At 36.6% G+C, this 21,549-nt stretch overlaps 2 protein-coding genes and 1 long non-coding RNA gene across 4 annotated transcripts in view; 2 read left to right on the top strand and 1 right to left on the bottom strand.

Annotated features, from left to right (window-relative positions):
* The window catches only part of LOC149051912 (uncharacterized), a 154,286-nt gene that overhangs the window by 61,592 nt on the left and 71,145 nt on the right, over positions 1-21,549 (bottom strand). The window lies entirely within an intron of this gene.
* LOC149051919 (uncharacterized) lies at positions 426-3,345 on the top strand. Its single transcript, XR_016187003.1, has 2 exons — positions 426-2,392; positions 2,606-3,345. It is a non-coding gene; the product is annotated as an uncharacterized LOC149051919 (long non-coding RNA).
* On the top strand, positions 3,722-20,914 carry LOC149051918 (uncharacterized). 2 transcript variants are annotated; one of them, XM_089197185.1, is made up of 12 exons: positions 3,722-3,863; positions 7,447-8,248; positions 9,357-9,838; positions 10,196-10,919; positions 11,505-11,604; positions 12,106-12,355; positions 12,845-13,645; positions 13,924-15,157; positions 15,348-15,443; positions 16,219-16,475; positions 18,686-18,953; positions 19,239-20,914. In XM_089197185.1, exons 2-12 carry the CDS (start codon positions 7,462-7,464, stop codon positions 19,241-19,243), a joined length of 5,004 nt encoding a protein of 1,667 aa, XP_089053311.1. In that variant the 5' UTR covers positions 3,722-3,863; positions 7,447-7,461; the 3' UTR covers positions 19,244-20,914. The 2 variants fall into 2 exon arrangements, with proteins under 2 accessions (XP_089053311.1, XP_089053348.1); XM_089197222.1 differs by lacking the exons at positions 15,348-15,443; positions 16,219-16,475; positions 18,686-18,953; positions 19,239-20,914 and having other exon boundaries at positions 13,924-15,272.

Raw genomic sequence — 21,549 nt, 5'->3', positions numbered from 1 at the left:
GTCACTTACCACAATTGTCACTCATTATTCCCTATTTGACTCTGAAACTTTGTAGACGTCTTTGTATAAAAAGAATTCTTAAACTGTTCGCCAATAAAAGAAAATAACCCAGCAGGTTTTCTTCAACTTTCACTTTAAAGCTTACATCTGGTAAAAGTAAAAGAGAGTTTCTTCATCAATAAATTATTCATTCTATGATTCAGATCAGCTACAAAATTATGTTAACATCATGGGACACATACTGAAAAGTCACTGCTGAGGGCCAGTGACGTCATCCAACGTAGAGGTGTTTTTCCATTTTTTCACGATACTTTTTGGCTTGTCAATCAAACAACAGCTTTTGAACTTGACAAGAAAACAGAAAATAAGACTTAGAAAATTTATAATAGGCATACTGTACTTCCCTTTCCTACATGAAATTTTCATTTTTTTTTTGGTAGCTCATATTAATCCTTAAATCACATCTCACTTGTCAATAAATTTCTGCTATATCTTTAGGTTTATTTTCACGTTTCAGAGATAAACAAACGGTTACTGAAGTGAACAATCGCCAGATAAAATCTTCCTGATAAGATTAAATAACAAAAAAATCCGAAGGAGGGGGGGTTAGTATCAACCGCCTCCCCTCCCCCTGTTTGTCCGAGGCGTAAAGTCAAAGGAAAGGAAACAAAGAAACCAATAACATCTTGAATTAGCCGTTAATCATCTCAGTACAAAGAAAATTTTACTCAAGGTTTCACTTTTATTTACTCGTACTATGGTAGTGTATTTCAGTTTGCTCAGTGATCGACCTACTGACAAAGCGACTCGACTCTGTGAAGGAGGAGCTTGCAGAACTGAGAAAGCCATCGCCATCACCTACTCCAGTGGCTCCAAGTACATTGATATACTCCAACGAATCCTCGAAGGACTTCGGCGAGTCCTCATCTGAAGGTCGCAAATGAATCGAAGCCTCGGGAATCGAATTTTGTTATAAGTTGAGCCCATATCCTTTTTCTCGTGTATTTCGGTCATACATGTAATATTTAAGTTTGTCCTCTTTTGTTTTACTTTTACCTAGTTTTTGTGTTTTTGTTTTGTTTTTGTCCTAGTTTTCGTCCATTTTAGTTTGTTTTTTAAGACTTTTTCGTTTTGTTCCTGGATTTTTGCTTGTTTCTCTTTTGTTTGTTTGTTTCTTAATTTCCTATTTCTACCATTTACTGGTGGTTATTTCAAAGTCCTTAAACACTACCTTCACGTTAACTCCGAGCAAATTTTGCGTCTCCTCAGATTACTATCTATGAAACAATAATTGCAATTGCTTTCGTCTTCCGTGAATTAAATTTAGCGTCGTTGGTTCTTTGTTTTCCTTTGTCAATCAACACTCATCTCCTTTCCATAGATTAAAATCATTTATGAGTTACACACAAACACAGAGTCACCTGCTTTCCTTACCAACAAAATGATGCTCAGTTTATACTGGACAACTTTCACTTTCTTTGCTTTTCCTCCACTTACACATAATTTTTGTAGGTCAAGACTGCTGACAAGCATGTATATTTTTGTGATGGAGCTGACGAATTTTTCCTTTCGTCATGAACTTACGCAAGCCCGGTTGTGAAACCATAACATCATCTTGAATAAATTGAAGAGCGGCGCGGTTCGATGATCTGTCTCAGTGAAAACAAGTAGATAGTGCAAGCTGCTTAAAAGAGATCCAACTAATGAGTGTTTACACATTATATCGGAGATTTTTAATTTTCGGCATTTTAGCTAGCATCCACCGTTGCTACGGATTCACGAGCAAGCTAGTGACATGCCCAAACGTTATTAAGCTTTGCCTCTTTTCTTGATTTCTCAAATTAGAGTATGCGGACTACAAAGTTCTGGACAGTACCGTATTTACCCGTGTATAATGCGCACTTTTTTTCTATAAAAATAGCCACCAAAATCGCGGTGCGTAGTATACAAGATTCTATTGTTTGTCAAGCACGTCCTAATTTGCATACGTTAAAAACAACGAAGAAAGTAAAAGTGCGCGGATCGGCGGCTTGGGAAGGAGAAAGAGCTTGCTAGTTTACGACTCATTTGAGGCTTATGTGACAGATACTGTGAAAGCGTCCTTCAAACGCAAGCACACTGATCTTGCTGTGACTCCCGGCCGGTTAACTTCCCTTCTCCAGCCGCTCGATGTATCTTTGAACAAACCGTTTAAAGATGGAGTCCGAAAGGAGTGGATGGCTGATGGAATTCACGAATTTACCGCCACTGGAGGACTAAAAAAAGGAATGTAACGACGATATCGTCCGAGGATGGTACCGTTTCACCGGAGGAGAGATGGCTTCCAGATCGGTTTAACTCACAAAGTTCGGCCTGGTTAAATGGCGAAGGTCCATTTGTTGCCGATGGAATGGTGATTAGTAGCTCTACTGATACTTAATTTATTGATTTCTAGGCTTTCCTTTTTTATAGCGAGTTCACAAAAACAAAAGATGTTTCTATTTTTCCTTAAGAAAAGAAAATCGCTGTTTCTGCAGAATTATAAAAAAATAAAAAACCCTTGTTCTTTGCTTAAACACAGCAAAAAATCGAACTTTCGGTTAAATCGATAACTTTCCTTTTACAGATATATTTGGACGAACTTGCTGACGAAGCGATAAAGTTCCTATTCATGGAACGGGAAAGCTGTGACTATGATATAGTTATGGGTAAAGCGGTGCGTGGGGACAAGGCGTCAAACACCGTTTATTTCGAAAAAATGGAATGAACTGCGTCCAAAATTGAGACGTCTATCCTTGGAAGTTAAAAAAGTGTGGGGTAGATTCAAATATCATATCAAATGAAGAGATTTGTGGAAACAACTCCTCGAACGATAAGATATGATGACGTCCCTTGCCTAGCGATGGTACTTCACTCGCAATAAAGCTGAAAATTAATATCAGGAAATTATTAAGGAACTTGCATGCACTCTTCTGGCGTCCTGATGAGTTCCTTACTCGTTTTTGACAAAAAATATGCGAAGAGGATCACCCGCAAACAACTCATGGGATTCTCATAATATCTAAACAGCTCAAGTCAGTCCTATAAGGGGAACGATATGAATTGCTGTTGAATTGCTGTTGGGTTGAAATGTCATCAGAATCCCGACATCGTGCGGTATTGAACACAACGAAATCTTTGGTCGAGTTCTTTTAGGTTTGCAAATAGTTTCTTTATTGGTTATCACATTCTTCATCAATTCAAACATTTGTCAACTTTGGAAAATATTACTACGTTATGTTTTCCTAATATTTGTATTATCTCTCCCTTGAAAGCTTATTTCGATTACATTACAAAGCCATTTCTTGAAATAAATAACATTTTCAGTATAGGAGCTTGTTATTGTCCTTGTTCTGTCAGAAAAATTGTCGCTACCTAAGTTTAAATAACGCTACTTGAGTAATATATAAACAGGGTAAGAATTAGGAGAGCCGAAGTACTCAATTTATGCAACACTTGGGGATGTAAGCGTCTTGTGGGCTGTTTCGACTTTTTGTGAAATGAGTAGCCTAAGGATTAGACAAGAATCCAGCGCTAAACAAAGTATATCACCAGAAGGACAGCGTTTACAGCGAGAGCAAGTCGACGAAACCGTATCTTGCGTGACAAATACTGAGTAAACAGGTGGCTTCAATCATTGCATAATCATTCCTAATTTATGCATCGTGCTCTTTCGGCACGGTAACTCCATATGTAAATTTTCCTTAGTCACGTGACGTTTGAGGAAGTTAAACGAATTGCTTGAATTAAGGAGTGTCTATATCGAGCTCAGTGGTTAGATATTGTCTGCAATCTGTGTTAGATTTTTGTTAATTCGCTGGAGTTGTTGGTTACTTTACTGAGAGGTAAGAATTATATTAAATATAGATAAGAATTTAGTTCACAATATAGTGTAGCCTCGCCAGACGGCACGTACTAAAACCCGAAACAGCGAAACGAAACCACCGAAACGAGCGAAACTACCGAAACGAAACCACCGTAACGAGCGAAACTACCGAAACGAAACCACCGTAACGACCGAAACGAAACCACCGTAACGACCGAAACGAAACCACCACAATAACCAAAACGAAACCACCGTACCGACCAAAACAAACCACTACAACATGGCAATCGAGAGAACGATCCTCCCGTGAGTTAGATCAGGATTAGACCATAATCGAAACGAGACGAATGGGTTTCATTTTTATTATCATTGCTGTCAAAGCAAACTTTATTGTGACGTAGAAATCTACATACTAGCCACCTGTACTACATGATAAGCTGATAGCTTCGTGTTATTCCTTGAAGTTTCTTTCAATAACTTAGTATACTTTATTTAAATACTTTATTTGAAAAGTATTTATGTCTATAACCTTTAGATCTCTGGTTCAATTCCGGTCTAGCTGTCCTTTCAATGATGAAATTTCAAAGTTCACTGATTTATCAGTTTATAACCTTTGGATTTTATCGATGGTTCGCTTTATAGATTTCACGGATATATATGTTTGTATTAATGTTTGAATTTATTTATTATGTATTAGTCATATGGTGGGTCGAACTTGATTTTGATGTGGGGCTAAGTTACTGGGTCGAAAATGAAATGGGGTGAAACTGGCGGATACCAATTCATGTGCGATCAATTTTTGAGATTATTCGTGATGTGTGAAAAGGCCGAATATTTTTATTTGACTGAGTTTTAGAGAGGGGTATAAGGGAACCTCTGACAATGAAAAGATAGAATTTAAATTCTTAGAAACCTTCCAGCTCAGTTCTTTGTGATTCATTATTAATCTTTCTCGATAGGATATATATTAAGTAACCACATCATACTTGTAATGTGCATTTCAAGCCAAAAATTTTAATTCCAGTATTTGGCCAGTTGTCTCTTGTTTGCAAAAAGAAGAAAAACTTTCCCTTCCATATTCAATAATTTTGAAGCTTAGCTTCAGATATTGCATTTTATCATGTCAACTTCACACACTACTGTATATTGATTGAATGCTCTTGACCAATCAGCTTTTTCATAGCAAGTCCTATGTAGAAAAATCAAAATTATTGAATATGGAAAGGAAAGTTTTTCTTTATGCTGCATTTATCAAGATTATCATTTAGAGATCAATGTCTGCCTGCCTATTCTAAAACTTTTGAAAACTCAGAGAAGCTCGAAATAGCTGAATGCCTCTAGAATATGTATAATAAAACAATTATTGAATTCAGTTTTTGATATCATATCAATCTCGTTCAAAAATTGCTTATTACCCTGGTGTCAAGACCATGGATAGACCCTGGTCAATCATGGCTCTGCCATGGTTGTTCACAGGACTTCCTGTTTTCCAATTCTGTTTGTAATAATACTCTTGATTAACAAATCAGACAACTGTTATCAATTAATCAAAACTATGACAAAATTTGAGAAAGAAACTAGACATCAGTTATATGTTTTCATAAAAAAACAACAACAACAACAGAGACAACAACACACACATGTTCTGTCCCCTTCCATAGGCATTACATGATAATTGTCCCTTTAACTGTCCTATTACACAGTCCAATTACAAGCATGACACACACACTGTACTATAAGAGCTCAAATTGGGCTGGTGATAACCAATCATGTTGAACAATTTTGTTATAGTTTTGATTAACAGATGAAAAGTTATATTTTCAGAAGAAAGTTTTTCTTCCTCAACATTTTGTAATTCTGATATTTGCAAATTATAAAGGTCCTGCAAAAGAAGTAAGGATTTTTCTTTTTTGCACTGAGATGGGGTAGCCAATATTAAAGATCCATGGTTTCAAAATTGTTGGGTTTTTTTTTTTGCAAGTCAACCCTGAGTTTTTTTTAACCGTTACTTATTCATTTGAAAAAGCAACAAATACATTCAGTACATATTTTGGGACATGAATTATTTTTTTCTTAGGTAAACACTTTCATTCCCTTGACCCTTTCACTCCCAAGATCTCTTCAGTAATTCTCCTTACTGTTTGCCAAACCATTCTTATCATGTAAGTTTGGAGAATTTGGTATTGGATCAAATAATGATCCTCTAACTGATATTTTCCTTTGTTCATATCTCTTATCTACTTGATGTTGTGTTGATATTTTGTAAGGAGAATTCCTGTATTGTTCACTCATGCAAGGTGAAGGGTTAAATAAATATGTTATATATGAGTTTTGATGTTGGTTAATGACTGCAGTTGTAAAATTTTTAACTTGAAGTCATTTTGCTGAAAATTAAATATTTAAGAAGCCAGGCACAATTTGTAAAGTTTTTGAGACAGTCCTTGATAGATTTTCCAATTAATGACGGATCTTAATTTATTTTACACTCAACTCTCTGCTGATGGACACTAGCTCTCATAGGTGGCTAGTTCTAGTTACAGATACTTTTTTCAATTTCCCATTTTGCTGCCTAGCACCAATAGTGTTCTTTATCACTATCCTCTGTTCATTGACGTATACTTTTTCTTTTCACATTCCCTTCTTTGTTAAGCTTTTATTGATAAACATGAATAAGAAATTATGACCAGTTTTCTTTACTCTGTAATTTTGTTTATTTCATCAACATTCATTACATGACTTGATGAACATAGCAACTATGGGTGACTTGGATGATGTTTCATGCAAAACATCTCTTCAATTGAAAATTGTAGTCTTAAAGACATCATGCTGCTAGACAAACTCTGTAAAAAAAAAAAAAACTAAACAAAGAGCTCTCATTTTGATTATTTTTGTAGCTAAACAGTAAATATGTCAATGGGAAGGACTAATCCGATCAGTCTCTTTAAAATAACGAGGACCATATTCTGATGAATTCAATCCAAGTGAGTAAAAATAGCTTACAGAGGATAAAATCAAATAACAGGTCTGAAAAGTAGCAACATGCTCTGAATATCTACACCTTAGAAATCATTCATGTTTTGGTTTATTTACAACAGTCTTAGGTTATCACATCAAAACAAAACCAACCATAGATTTGCACTAATGATATCTTTCCTGTTGGACATTAATTTTGAAATGAGAGTAGTTCGCATTTTTTTGGAAAAGCAGCTTGGAGAACTCAGTGTACTTAAATTCAAATATCTTTCTTGTTCATAATTGCCTTTTTGTTAACATGTATAACTCAAGCAGTTGTTTATGAACACAAAAAAATTATACAAAGAGATTTAAGCTGAAATGTTTCTGATGAAAATAAATAACTAAGTGCCTTTACACATAAGCATCCCTTACTCAAAATGTTTAAAAGAACTCTGAAGAGTGGATAGCTTCCAAAGATAACGAACTACGAGAATAAATCATTGCCTTGGTTCTATAAGTAGATGTTAAGTTACAAACCTCATTTTTGCCATTTTTGGTTCAATGGTTATTATAAATTCCACAAGAAAGTTAGTTCAAGTAACTTATCTTTAATGACTGCTTGTTTTTTTTTTTTTTTGTTCTGATAGTTTCATTACTAAGACATGGATTCCCATATTTCTAAAGAAAAGCTGAGAAGAAAAATTGTAACAACTTACGGAAGAAAGGAATTAAATCTGACAGCGTGGTATTTGCTTGAGTTGCCTGAAGCGGTGCTTGAGTTAACTGAGTTGGACGAACTTGACCTGTCAAGGAATAAACTTAAAACAATACCTGAAAATGTTGGAAGACTAAATAATATTACAGTGCTTCGTGTAAGTAGAAACCAGCTGTCCATATTCCCTGCAAGTTTGAAACAGCTGAAGAAACTCAAATGGCTGAACATCTCACATAACAAACTAACTACCATCCCTGATGCTATTGGTGAGATGGTGGCACTGGAGAGACTGGGTCTGAGTTACAACCAGTTGACTGTGTTGAGTCCAGCAATCAAACAGCTGAAGAAACTCAAATGGCTGCACATCTCACATAACAACCTAACCACCATCCCTGATGCTATTGGTGAGATGGTGGGGCTGCAAGGACTGTATCTGAGTTACAACCAGTTGACTGTGTTGAGTCCAGCTATAACACAGCTGAAGAAACTCAAATGGCTGGATATCTCACATAACAAATTAACTACCATCCCTGATGCTATTGGTGAGATGGTGGGACTGCAGGGACTGTATCTGAGTTACAACCAGTTGACTATGTTAAATCCAACCATGAAACGGCTGAAGAAACTCAAATCGTTGTTTGTGGATGGGAATCCTTTTACAGTTGAAGGAATGAGAAGCGTTGCGGAGCTAGAAGATAGAAGAATAATGGACCGAGTATATTCAGATCTCCAAGGTGAGTAAAGGAAATTTCAGTTCACATTATTGTTGTGACTTGTGCATTTACCAAACTGGTTCTAATCATTGAATTGCAAGTGGTTATTCTGCTTGTTACTGATTATTATAGGTAGCTGGCGATAGTTAAACTGCAAATACTGTCACATTTATTGTAATGAGTATGGTTTAACAAAGTTGGCATCACTTGAGAAATACATGACATTTGTATTAAAAGTTTTTGTTCTATATTGAAAAGCTTTATTTTAACAATTTGGCTGACATTGAAATTTAAGTTCATCAATAAGGAAATATGATTCGATGTGGAATCAAGAGAGTAAATGTTATTACAAATCATTCTATACAGCTAGGAATGATAATTGTTTTCAGTTTTGCTTTCTATTTGACTGGAATTACAAAAGGATAAAATGTAACTCAGGTCATTTCACTGTTAGGAATTGTTGTTTTATTTTTGCTTTCTATTTGATTCATTGAAAGTGTTTAAAAATTGAATAACTTGTAGCTTATCAAACAAAATTTATAAACTAATACGATTTGTGAATTAAGTTACAGGAATAGAGCTTGGATTTGTTTTTAGTGTGACTGAATTCTGATTATTGTTTCCACATAATTTACACTGGCGTTGGCAGTGTAATCTTTTTTTAAACTTACAGTTGTTAGCTTTTGGATATATGCACTTTTTCTTTTTCTTTTACAAACAATGAATTGGTTATTGACTCCTCACTGCTTGGCAGAATTGATTTAAGTCATTGCCTCTCTCTTGTGTGATCAGTCACCAGTGGTTCTAATTCTTAATGTTAGAAAACATTGAGTCAGTTTAGTGTGGGTGTGCATGTTCACCAAACTCATCACTACATTTTATGCCAGAAGAATTATTTTGATTGACTATGTAACCTTTATGTAAAAGTGGAATAAATGCATTAAGATCAGAAAAAATAAACAATTTTGATAGTTAAGTTTTTATATACCAGCCTTCAACACCAACATTATTCATGTTAGGCATTTACATTTATCAACCTTTACTCTTGCTCTTTTTTCAATCATTTTTTACAAATTTATCAATGTGCAAACCCATTTTTTTTTGTGTTGTGAAAACTTTTTCTAATTAGGCCCAATGAGAGAGAGACTTAAAGCACAACTGGCCTATGAAAGGGCTTTGCAAGATGGATATGTCACGGTTTACCGCGGCAGAATATTACTCATTGGCCAGGATCGAGCTGGTAAAACCAGTTTAAAGAAGAGTCTCTTAGGCCTTCCATTTGACTCTGAAGAACAAAGCACTGAGGGGATTGAAGTGGATCCTTCAAAGTGTGAAATTGATGTTGACCAAGCTGCAAGGAACTGGCAGTCCATTGGTGAGAATAAACCAGGACTGTTGGAATGTTCTAAAGATGTGGCAAAGATTGTTGCAGAGGAGCTTTTTACACAAGAAGATGATCATGCTATAAAAATGTCTATGCAGCAAGAGAAGCTAAGACAAAAATACACAGATAAAAGTTCAAGAGAAGATTTTGAAAAAGATTTAGCCCACATATCACCTGCAGATTTTGAAGAGGGATCTTTAGATAGTTACAAACATGGTAGAAAAAAGGTAAGGTTGGAATTTTAAAAATGTTCTTCACATACATGTTTAAGGTAGCTTTTTATTGACAGTATAGTTTTAAATGTTTTATGTCAAATGAAGATTATGTGAACATTAAAGCAAAGCAAAAATTAAAATAGTTCAATATTTTTGATTTTTTTTACTTTGCAATGGTCTTAGCCAAAAAACAGAGAACTGCTTGAAGTCTAAATAATAATTTCCCTCCAAGTGCATGTGCTGCCATTTTATCTAATTTACATCAGACTTTGACACAATAATTTCAGATGTGTAATGACTTTGCTGGCAAGACTGCATCAGTGTGATACTGAGAGTAAATAATTTCCCCTCATTTGATACTTCACTCAGGTTGAGGATAAAGGAGATCACCCATCAGTAGATGCTATGCACAACATTAGCATTGAACACTCAATGGACTGCATTTTAGATGAGCCTGAGGTAATTATTGATGTTGCTCAACCCCCTGATACTGAGAAGCATGTTCATCAGTGGTTGAAGCATCTCCAAGGCAAAGACATTGAAAGTGATTTATTCAAAGAGGAATCCTATTTTACAATGGGCATTTGGGACTTTGCAGGGCAGCACCTGTACTATGCCAGCCATCCTATCTTCTTATCACAGCGCGCACTGTACATATTGGTGCACAATCTCAGCAAGCCTTTGGATGCTGCAGCTGAGCCCTGCATGAGACAAGGGAGTAATGATGTGAAATTGGAAAACCCTAACAATGAAACAAACATGGAGAATTTGCTGTCATGGCTGGCTACAGTACACTGTGTTGCCTTGGCAACTGATGACCCAGATGATGATGCACAACATAAGCTGCCCTACCTCCGCCCCCCAGTGTTTATTGTTGGAACACATGCTGACAAACCAGTTGAAGACATAGCAGTAATAAAGAAACAAATACAGGAGAGAATTTCTGGTATGGAATATGAGAAGCATGTGGTCAGACCCTTATTCTGCATTGATAACACTCAGGGACAAAACTTGATTGACAATAGTCAGGGACAAAACTTGATTAAGAAATTTATCCAGAAGATTCGAAAGCAGAGAGAGAAACAAAAAACAGGTAAGATATCTCATGTCATACTGTATCCTTTACAATTTGTTACTTGCAGTAATTTATGGTTTTGTAATTGTTTACTAGCTTGTCTTTAGGTCAATTCCGAGAACAGTTAATTTGTGGTCATTTTCTTTTAATCAAAGGCCCATTTGGGAGACGGTTGGCAAGCATTGAACATACTATAATTTTTATCTGACTCACATTTACATGTCATTCAGCAGTTCTGCCGTCTGTCATTATAATTTTAAAAAGTTGGTAGACATGTAGAATGTCTCTTTAAGTGGGATTGGTAAGTGAAGGATACCGCTCTGCTTGAATGAGTTCAGGCTAATAGTGGAAGTTAGGTAGGAGTTGGTTTTTTTTCCATTACCTGCACTCTTCTTAGCTTTCAGCTACTTTATGTACCAGCATCACTATTAATACTATATAAGGAACAGAAGATGATTTTGGGAGTTGGAGAATTATCATCTTAGCTATGTTGTCACCTATAAAATATCTGTAATCACACATGTGTGATACAAACTATTCTCATTGTGAGCACATGTGTCTGTGTTACATTATGCTTTGAATTCATTTTCTAAACATATCCAGCCAAGGAAGAAGGAAAAGCAGATGGAATAGGTGAATTGCAGAACAGAATCCTGGAGGTGTTAAGGCAGGAGCCTTATATGGGAGAGAAAATACCTGTAAGGTAAACCAATATAACCTTTTTATCTGGCAACCTCATTTTATAAAGTTTGGGATCAATGTTCCATTTAAACCATCATGAATAGTACTTTGAAGAGCAGTGAGTGTTTTGAGTGTAACTGTATATGCATGTAAATGTATATGAACACAAAAATATCTCACCTCCACAAATTTGAAGATCATCAACACTCTTAAAACATCAGACTGTACAGATACACAGCAGTGATTTAAAAGCAAACAAAACTCTACTTCATGACATTGTGACAATATAGTGTCTTTAAAAATGTGTGAATGTCTCATGGATATTTGAGAAGGCACAGCTCTTTCAATTGAGATTTTTTATTGAAAAACATAACCATTTTGATTTTTCCTAAAGTTTGGAGATAGCTAGACCAATAAAATTGATGAATTTACACTGGAAGACTACAAATAAATAGATGTCTGACTAAAGTTAATAAAACAATTTTAAACCCTAATTCATTTTAAGTATCCTGTTGCCTTCTAGATGGTTTTTGTTTGAAAAGGTGATTGAAGCTTTGGTGGCTAAACAGATTTATCACAGAAATCTGCAACAACTTGAGCACCATGCAAAGAAAGATTGTTTCATAGAAGATGCAAAAGAGTTTGAGTCCATGATCAGTTTTTACCATGGTCTGGGGATGATAATAAAGCACTGCAGTACAGTTGTGCTGAAGGCTCAGTGGTTGATTGATCTGTTCAAACAGCTGATAACCATTCCACCTTTCAATAAACAGGTAGGAAAGAAATTTCATTTTTGAAAGGACCTAACTTAGAAAATGTTCGATAATTTAGACCAACAGAAAATGAGAGTGATATATTTTTTTAATAAATGCAACTAATGCAACAGCTGCAACTCTTTGATCTTTACAATTGTTGGACCTCAAATTATTTCATGTACCTTTTGCAGCTTTTCAAGTTATAAACTGATTTAGCCTTTTTACTTTACAAGAGATTTGCATTAACTTGCCACCACTAACAATAATTGTAGTCACACAAGTGAACAGTTCTTTTTACTTGCGCTAAATGGCTTCTGCGGTGGTGAATAACAACTAATAATCACCTCTGAGGAGCCTAAGATACAAAATTGCACATTAAGAGTGTAATTTCCGACCATTTCGATACATTGATTTTGTAGTTCTTGTACATACGTGTTAAAAATATTCAAAAGGTACATTTAGTGGACTTCTCTTATCTGGAATTCCTCTTATTTATGTATTTTGTAGAATGCTCGATATGCTAATTTCTGGCGGGAGCTTGAAGGAAGTGGCATCCTTAGCATGGAACATGTTGATTACGTGTTCTCCAGCTTTATTGGACCAGAAATCATTAGAGAAGACATTCTGGACATGATGGAGCAATTTGGTTTGATCGCTAAGTTCTCAGCTTCCCCAACTGACAAGAAGTACTTTGTACCAGCTCAGTTGAAGTCATCACCTGTAGAACTCTGTAACATGGAATTATCACCAACTGATCCATGTCCATTATATCTCCTCTTTGTCCATGGCTTTGTCCCTCATGGTCTCTTCTTGCAGCTTGTCTCGCGATCCATCCGTTGGTGTCCAAAGACATGGGCCACTCATCAACCCACCCTGTACCAAAATGGAGCATGGTTCATCATTGGAAGAGATATTCATGATTTTGTCCTTCTATGCAAAACAGGATTTGTGAAGGTCATCTTGAGACAAAAAGCGCAAAGTGACCAGGTTGTAGGACAGAACTCTGTCAAACTAGCAACTCATGTTCGAGAATTTCTTGAAGATACCCTAAAGAATTTGTCACAAGAAATGCCATACCTGAGGGGACTGCAGTATAGGCTGTGTGTTGCATGTCCTAACTGTCATCAAGGGAAAGAAGAAATGCGTCGAGCATGCTCAGACCACATGAAAACCACTTGCATACACAAGGACTGCCTCCACCTCATTGATGTAAATGAAGGTCAGCCGGACATCTGTAAGCGGAAACCTTGGGATATGGTAGCACCAGTTTGTGGATTAAAGGAATGGTTCTTAAAAAGAAGAAGCCAGGTATAATTAATAATAATGATCTTTGAAGCAAAGATTTCTAGCCTCGATTTCATCTTTGCTTTGGTCCTCTAGGTTACTTAATGTGAATATCAATTGGGCTGTTATCAGTGTTGAGAAAGGGAGCCCTGATAGGTTTTCTTCAGTTTTAAATATTTCAGAGAATTTCTAGCGAGATAAAATTATTTTTGATTTATACTTTTTGGCTTTTCCATGGTAAAGAATTGATCAATGTAAAAATATGTAATCATCATAATCTGATAGGACCTTTTTTCCTTCAGGGTTTGTCCTCTTCAAATGTAGCTGCCAGATCACATGGCGAAGCAAGTGAAATCAATTCAATGAAGTCTGCCACAGTATTGAAGGTGACTCTCCTGGGCAGTGAGTGGAGTTCATCCATGGGGGGCTTGTCCACCATCAACAGAAAGCTTGCCATTCTGTTGGCCAAACACTCTGAAGTGGACGTTACTCTTCTTGTCCCACAGTTTGCCTGTTCTGATGATGAGAGGAGAATGGCATCTAGTCACAATGTTTCCATCCAGGAAGCCGAGGAACTTGCGGGCTTCAGTGATCCTCTTGAATGGTTGAGTTTCCCACCAAGAGACCTTGACATTGACTTTGTGCTAGGTCATGGTGTAAAGCTTGGTAAGCAAGCCCAAGTTATCAGAAAGTCTCACAATTGCAAGTGGATTCAGGTGGTGCACACTGCACCTGAAGAACTAGGAATGCACAAAAACTATCCCATGGCCATTTCTAAAGGTGAAGATAAGACTACAACTGAAGTGGAAATGTGTCAGTTGGCAGATGCTGTGGTAGCAGTTGGACCAAAGTTGACGACGGCTTACTCTTCCCACCTGCGCTCATGCGAGAAGCACCAAGATATAATTCAACTGACACCAAGCACATTCAGTGAGTTTTCAGATGTAAAACAAGCTGCAGTTGACGTGGACAAATTTAAGGTTCTAACGTTTGGGCGTGGTGACCCAGAGGACTTCAGCTTGAAGGGTTACGATATCTCTGCTAGAGCAATGGTTGAACTAAAAGACAGGTCTTACCATCTGATTTTCGTGGGTGCACCTGACGGTAAACAGGATGAGGTTGCAAAGAATTTGCTGACGAGTGGAATTGATAAAAACCAGCTGACTGTGAGGAAGTTCATGCAAAGCAAAGTGAGATTGAAAAAACTATTTTGTGAAGTTGATCTCTGTATCATGCCCTCTAGAACAGAGGGGTTTGGTTTGACAGCATTAGAAGCATTGTCTGCTGGTCTTCCCATTCTTGTCAGTGGCAACTCTGGATTTGGTGAAGCATTGTGCACTGTACCATCGGGCAAATCATTTGTGGTGAAGTCTGAGGACCCTAAGGAGTGGGCAAAGGCAATTTCTAGTGTCCGACAGAAGGAAAGATCAGATCGACTTCAAGATATTCAACAACTGAGGAGTTCATATGAAGAGAAGTTTAGCTGGGAGAAGCAGTGTGACAGTCTTGTGGAGAAGATGTGGGACATACTTCATGGTGAGAATGTTTTGAATATCCTTCAAAAAGTGTTTTAGGGGGCTACTCGTCTTTCGATCTCTTATAGACTGTGATGGAAAGCATGAACACCTCATATAAAAAAGATGTTAAACATGAATAGTAATCAGTCGTTTTATCCTCCTTTTGTTTACTGTATTTTTATAGCAAAAGCTTCTTTTTATTCTTTTAGCTTCTAGAAGACGAGACACAAGTTTCAGAACTCAGCAGGTCAAAGTTATTGACATGTCATCCAAGCAACTAACAGTTGATTCATTACTGTCTCCAAGTGAGTAAGAGAATTTAATAACACATGATAATTGACATCCCCAAAGAAGTACAGGCAGGTTACGAGGAGATCCAGCCGTTTTCTTTTTTTCCTAACTTTTGACTTCAGGCCAGCTATGCTTCGTAAAAACTTAGCAAGCTAGGTACTTTTTACTTCTGAGACATGTTTTTACTTATACCCCTGCACTCTTCAGTCCCAAACGTAAGACGTGTACAAACGAATTTGATTTTCTTTTACTTTCTGATCCGGACAGATGGCTTAGTGTTAGATATTTTGTTGAGTCATTTGAAGTTTTTATCCAATTAGAAACTACCATAAATTGTCTGAAACCAGGCCTGAAACAAGGAGACATGAGGAGCTCTTACTGTTCCTATCAAAATCAGTTTATGTTCTATTACTGATACAGTTGTCTTTCAAAACAATATCGAAGTAATCACATATTCATGCAGTAGAGGAAATACATCAGTATATTTTTGAAGCCTGTACTTTTTTTCCAGAATTCCTTTTTCCAGTTATACAGATATGTCGGATTGTAGACCTCATCGTTAATTTTTCTTCACTGCCTCTTCTCTCTTGATAATTAGTGTATTCATTCACGGGAAGAAATTGAACTTAAAAACCTAACTGGACAAAACAACGGAAGTCTGGTGGTTAAAACTCTTTTCCTTTTTACCCTAAAACTTTCTCTTACTAGATTGGGAATTGTTATTTTCCAGCAGACAATTGTTTTGCTTTTTTCACGCAGTTAGATTAATAAAAATGTTGTATTTTGTAGGTTCTCTCAAGCAAATCATCCAGGAACTTCAGCAGATGCAACTCAGTGCAAGCAGAGTCAAGAGCAGAACAGATCTATCACTGGGGTTGAGGAATATTGCATCAGACAGGGGCTTCAGAATATCTGACAATAAAGGATTAGGAAATTGCATGTTCTATGCCTTGTCAGAACAAGTGGAAATTGTTAAGGGAATCAAAATCCCACATGGCGAATTAAGACAAACCTTGGTTCAGTACCTCAGGAGTAACCCAAAACTTGTAAGTTGGTGTTAATATATCTAACAGAGTATGTCACGTGATGTTATTTAACCCATTGAGCCCCACACCTTAGAGCTCAGACCACCCCCTGAAATTCCAGAGAAAATGGCTGCTACAGTGAACACACAGACCACTGCCAAAATAATTTAAAATTTTAATGTCTTCATTTCACTCTACTGAAGGGAAACTGCACAAAGTTGCATATTAAATAATATACTTTCCCCCTGTCAAATTTTATTTTCAACTTGAGCATCAGGCTCTCTCAAAAAAAATTCTAAAGCTAGAGAACGGATTCAACTTCATGATGTACAGCGAGTCATTAGCAAGGTCGCCTTCAGCTTTGAAAGTATTTATCAGTATGATGACTCTCTTTTGCACTCTTATTCCATCAGAATCATGTAAAAAGCTTTCCCTCAAATACAACACCAAAAGACAGATCGCAAATTTCTCCTCAACAAAAGGAATCCTAAACTTTCTAACGCGGGTCAATTTTGAATTTGCCCGCCATAGCGACATCGCGACACGTCACAAGGCGCAGCTATAAAATTACTTTTTGCGAGTCATGAGCAAGAACAAACCAATTTTTACGCCTAAATGAAAAGTTTCACTTTGAACAATGCATATATGTTCTTCGCTTAGGCAAACTTTTGCTCCAAGCGAGTTACAAGGGGGCAAACTTTGCAGAGGACATCGTTTTGGTCTTCTGCGGTCGGGTCAGCAAGATGTAAATATTTCCCCAGAGTCATGAAGCGGTGCTCTGGGATCGTTTTTTTTAAGCAATCAACTCCAACAAACTCGTCAGAATCCCAGTACATTGCCAGCTGAGGAAGTTCATGGATTCCAATGAGAATGTTTAGCCCGAGATACGCTGAAATTTCCGCTTGAGTAGATGTGAACGATCGATCCCCTTTCGAACGAGCGTACGCAACGGTGTATCGGACGATTTCGTCAATGTAAGCATCGTCGATAAATACATTGAAGAAATCTTTGGCAGTTGCATTTTCTCCGAGATCTCTGGTCGGGCCACGACGAATGGAGCTCAACATTAATTTGTCGCAATTAGCTAGACCATTGAAGAGCATTTGGTCGGCTTTCTTCTGCGGCAGATTCTTCATCACTACTTTCGTCGCTTCCTTCTTCCTCCTCACTAGCGTATAGCTCAACATCGGAATCGCTTCCCCTTTCTTGCGACCGTAGGTCGAAAAAGTCTTCCATCTCGTCATCCACATTGCGAAGCAAGTTTTGTTCATGCTGTGCTTGACGCGCTTGTCGCTTTTTTCAATTTCTTCGATGATAAAACCAGCGAAGACTTCTTGCTCTTCATCGGATGAAAATTAACTTTCATCAATTCTTCCAGAAGCTATGTCTTAGACCACGACATATTTTTGAAAAATTTGTCAAAAATCGCACGGTTAACGTGGAATAGTGAGTTTGGTCTCAAACGAAAGCTTATTTTTTGCATGTCACATTTCACTGCTTTTCTATACCCAGGGGAGTTTTGTTTCTAAGCTACAGCCAATCAAAACAAGCCATTTCTGACAGGGCGCATGAGGGCGCATTGGAATTTCAGAGGGGTTTTATTTCTGGGCGCATGAGGGCGCATCGGGTGTCAATGGGTTAAGAGTATGATAAAGGTTTAGTGATAGTACAGGCCACTTGGCCAACATCACCCGAAACCTATCCCAGTGTTCACAGCGTGGAGTGACTAGGAGTATGGTTACTCCTCCTGTATGGAATGATGGTATTTTATTCAGGAGCTTTTATACCAGCTTGTACCCATGGCAGAAAGGGGAACTTGAGAGATTTAACTTTATTATTTAAGAAGCCAGACAATGATGTCGGTTACAGTTAAATTCATATCTTACTTAATGTGCTTTCCAAAGAAGCAGGCTACCACAGTTTTAGTCATTTAAATATTTCAGTTTCAAGAAAGTTCTCTTTCAACCTCCATCAGATGACAGAATTCTGGTCGTTCTCCTAATGATGGATCTTTGTTGTTGTTTTCCTGCTGTTTGCAAATTAATTTGAAATGTAGACGGACATTTTGAAAGACATTTGAAGCACAAAATTTGTTTTTATACAGTAAATTGTTAATTAAAGGTTGTCTCAAACCATTTCTGATAAAATTACTCTCTGACTCGTACTCTACGCGCTCAAGTTTTTATCAACAATTCTTTTAAGTTTCCTTCTATAATTGATCTTTCTGACAGCCGGATGGAACAGATCTGTTTGACTTTGTTCATGGACATCAAACATGGACTGAATACCTTGTTCACATGGAACAAGATGGCGCTTGGGGTGATCACGTGATTCTGTGTGCTGCAGCAAACTTCTTTGAAACGTGCATTCGTGTGGTCAGCAGTCTATCCCATACCAATGATGTAATCATTATGCCACATTGTCCAGTTGACAAAAGCAAACCTCTTATGCTGGGACATATTCATGAGGTGCACTATGTCAGCCTTCAACCCATGCTAGGTACAGCTCACTTCATTACTCCAATTAAATGTTAATTTCTGTTCTATAGTGATATTTGTTAGTTAGGATCCTTAATCTTCTTTTTAATACCAAGTTGACAACAGTCACCATTTTTGTTGTTCCATTTGATACTTTGCTAATTTAACACACATAATGAAGTCTGTGGTTTTCATATTTCATGCTTAATGGCTGCATGGCTCCCATCTCAATAATCAAACCCAATTCATGCACTATATTGTTCTCCCCTGCTGTTTAATCACAGTGTTCTGATTATTGTGTTTACAGGATAAAGTGGCAGGCCCCTACAGTTACATTGATTGGCCCTTCTAAAGAGCCTGGCTCAGCAGAACGACTTCATAGGCATATAGACTATTGATGCAAACTGGCCAACTAGAGCTTTCTTCAGCCTGATTTATCCAACGTAAACTTCAAAAGCTTAGATTTGATTTCAGAGGTTCTATAATATTAGTTTTCAAATACATTGCATGAAAAGAAAAACAACCCAAATGACAAGGGGTGTAAAGAAAAGACATCACACTGAAAAGTTATTGTAACTATACAAAAGTGTATGTGTCTATAGGAAACAAAACACTATCACTGATGTGAAATTTTATCTAGGGGGTTTGAAATATGAACTTCATATTTCTTAATTTTAATGGACTAATGAAAATATTTATAGCTACATACCATGTGTATGTACAACTGCAGTAAACTAGCAAGTTTTAACTATTGTCCCGTTTTTTAAAACTGCTACTCAAGTAACGTTATTTAAATTTAGGTAGAGACAATTTTTCCAACAGAACAGGGACAGCAACGAGGTCCCAATAATAAAATTGTTGTTTATTGTGACAAATAGCTCTGTAATGTAATCAAAATAAGTTTTCAGAATATTAGGAAAAGATAACGTAGTAATATACTCCAAAGTTAATAAATGTTTCATCTGGTGAAGAATGTGATAGCTGATAAAGAAATTACTTGCCAACCTAAAAGAACTCTGCCAACAATAATTATTCCGTTTTATTTAATACAGTACAATGTGGGGATTGAATTATTCATATCATTCCCCTTATAGGATTGACTTGAGCTGTTTAGATATAATGAAAATCCTGTCAGTTATTTGTGGGCAATCCTCATATCCTATGTGTTATCATATCTCGTTGTTCAAGGAGTTGTCTCCACAAATCTCTTCATTTTATGATATTTGAATCTACCTCTCAACTTTTTAACTGCCACAGATGGATGTTTTAATTTTCGAAGCAGTTTATTCCATTTTCAGCCCATTCATGCCATTTAGGCAGTGGATCAGTGTTAATTGATGATCTTACTTTAAATTGTATGTTAAGGAAAAATCGCAAGACTCTCTATTAATTGTAACTGTTTTAGTGTAGTAGTAAATGTTTTTGTAAAGGGTAGTTGTTTTTGATTATATATAGGCATACCAATTATCATTCTGTGTTTCCAAATCCTAGTGATACCTGTTTGAGGGGAAAATTATGTTGCAAAAAGTTTGGCAGACATACTACCCACCACTTTCATCTTTCATAATGTTTGAAGCAATTTAAGATAAGGATGGATTGTAATAAAATCTGTATTTTGCACTGAAACTTTGCAAATTTCTTTAATTTAACAACATTGATTCCATATAGTTTTTAATCATCTGTCACTTTATACGAGCACAGAAAATCAGCTTTAATAATAATTGAATGCATGTGATCACTGCAATATTCATGATGAAATTTGCCGAGAAAAAAGCAATCTATAGATACTTTTTAAGCTTTCCTATAATTGACCTCTTCCTCCTCCTATTAAAAATGGTAATATCATTATCTGTTACTTAGGCATTAGTAGACCAACATATCAGATAAACATATTTTTATGTCCTCATAAGTGTTACAAGACAACAATATTGTAAAAATGGAAGTTAGCAAAAATAAATATGTCTTTACAAAGTCTGTTAATATTTACTGGTTGCAGTTTGTGATAACTTATGTATGTATAACTTATGTATGTATTGGAGCCCTAATTACTGCGCGGTTGTTGTAAAGGTTTTTCATGAGGATCAATGGTTGTACTGTATTTAGCTCAATACTCTATCTTTGAAAATGTATTGATCACAATTTCACTTAGTAATTTACACCTCTAACCCCCAGGGTTTGTGTCGCAGCATTTGGGTAGAGAATACGTTCCTACATTTTATCTCTGGGTATTCTTTGGGTGTTTGTATAAGGCAGCGCATAAAGCAAGTCCTGCATGAGCGGTCTGTTAATTATTTCAAATGCAATGTAGTCTGTTTACATATGCGCCCCAGCCGCATTGTATTTTAGTAAGTTTTGGGCTATCTCTAAATATTAAGGGTTCTAGAGTCCAATGTACTTCTTTTGTTAACTCTCATTCATGACCTAGGAACTGTGTAACTTTTGACTGACATACTACTTTATAGTTTTTTGTTTAACGTCAAAATATTTTGAATTGTGTTGTTCCAGCAGATATTGATATTGACTGCAACTGGAAAAATCTCGAGTGCACAACTGTCGCATATATCGATAATCTTAACTAACTCCTTGCCCATGGTTTTCATTCTTGTACTGTGTATTAG

This window comes from Pocillopora damicornis, chromosome 1 (genome assembly GCF_964200805.1).
Source record: "Pocillopora damicornis chromosome 1, jaPocDami1.2, whole genome shotgun sequence".
NCBI classification, from domain to species: Eukaryota; Metazoa; Cnidaria; class Anthozoa; order Scleractinia; family Pocilloporidae; genus Pocillopora; species Pocillopora damicornis.
Note: the sequence above shows the minus strand (reverse complement) of the source record. Positions and strands in the feature narration are given on the sequence as shown.

Excerpts from the sequence above, each read along its gene's own strand:
- LOC149051918 (XM_089197185.1), top strand. The coding sequence starts at position 7,462 with ATGGATTCCCATATTTCTAAAGAAAAGCTGAGAAGAAAAATTGTAACA. Across the intron at positions 9,839-10,195 it reads ACAAACATGGTAGAAAAAAG|GTTGAGGATAAAGGAGATCA; the intron begins GTAAGGTTGGAA and ends TACTTCACTCAG. Across the intron at positions 11,605-12,105 it reads GGAGAGAAAATACCTGTAAG|ATGGTTTTTGTTTGAAAAGG; the intron begins GTAAACCAATAT and ends GTTGCCTTCTAG.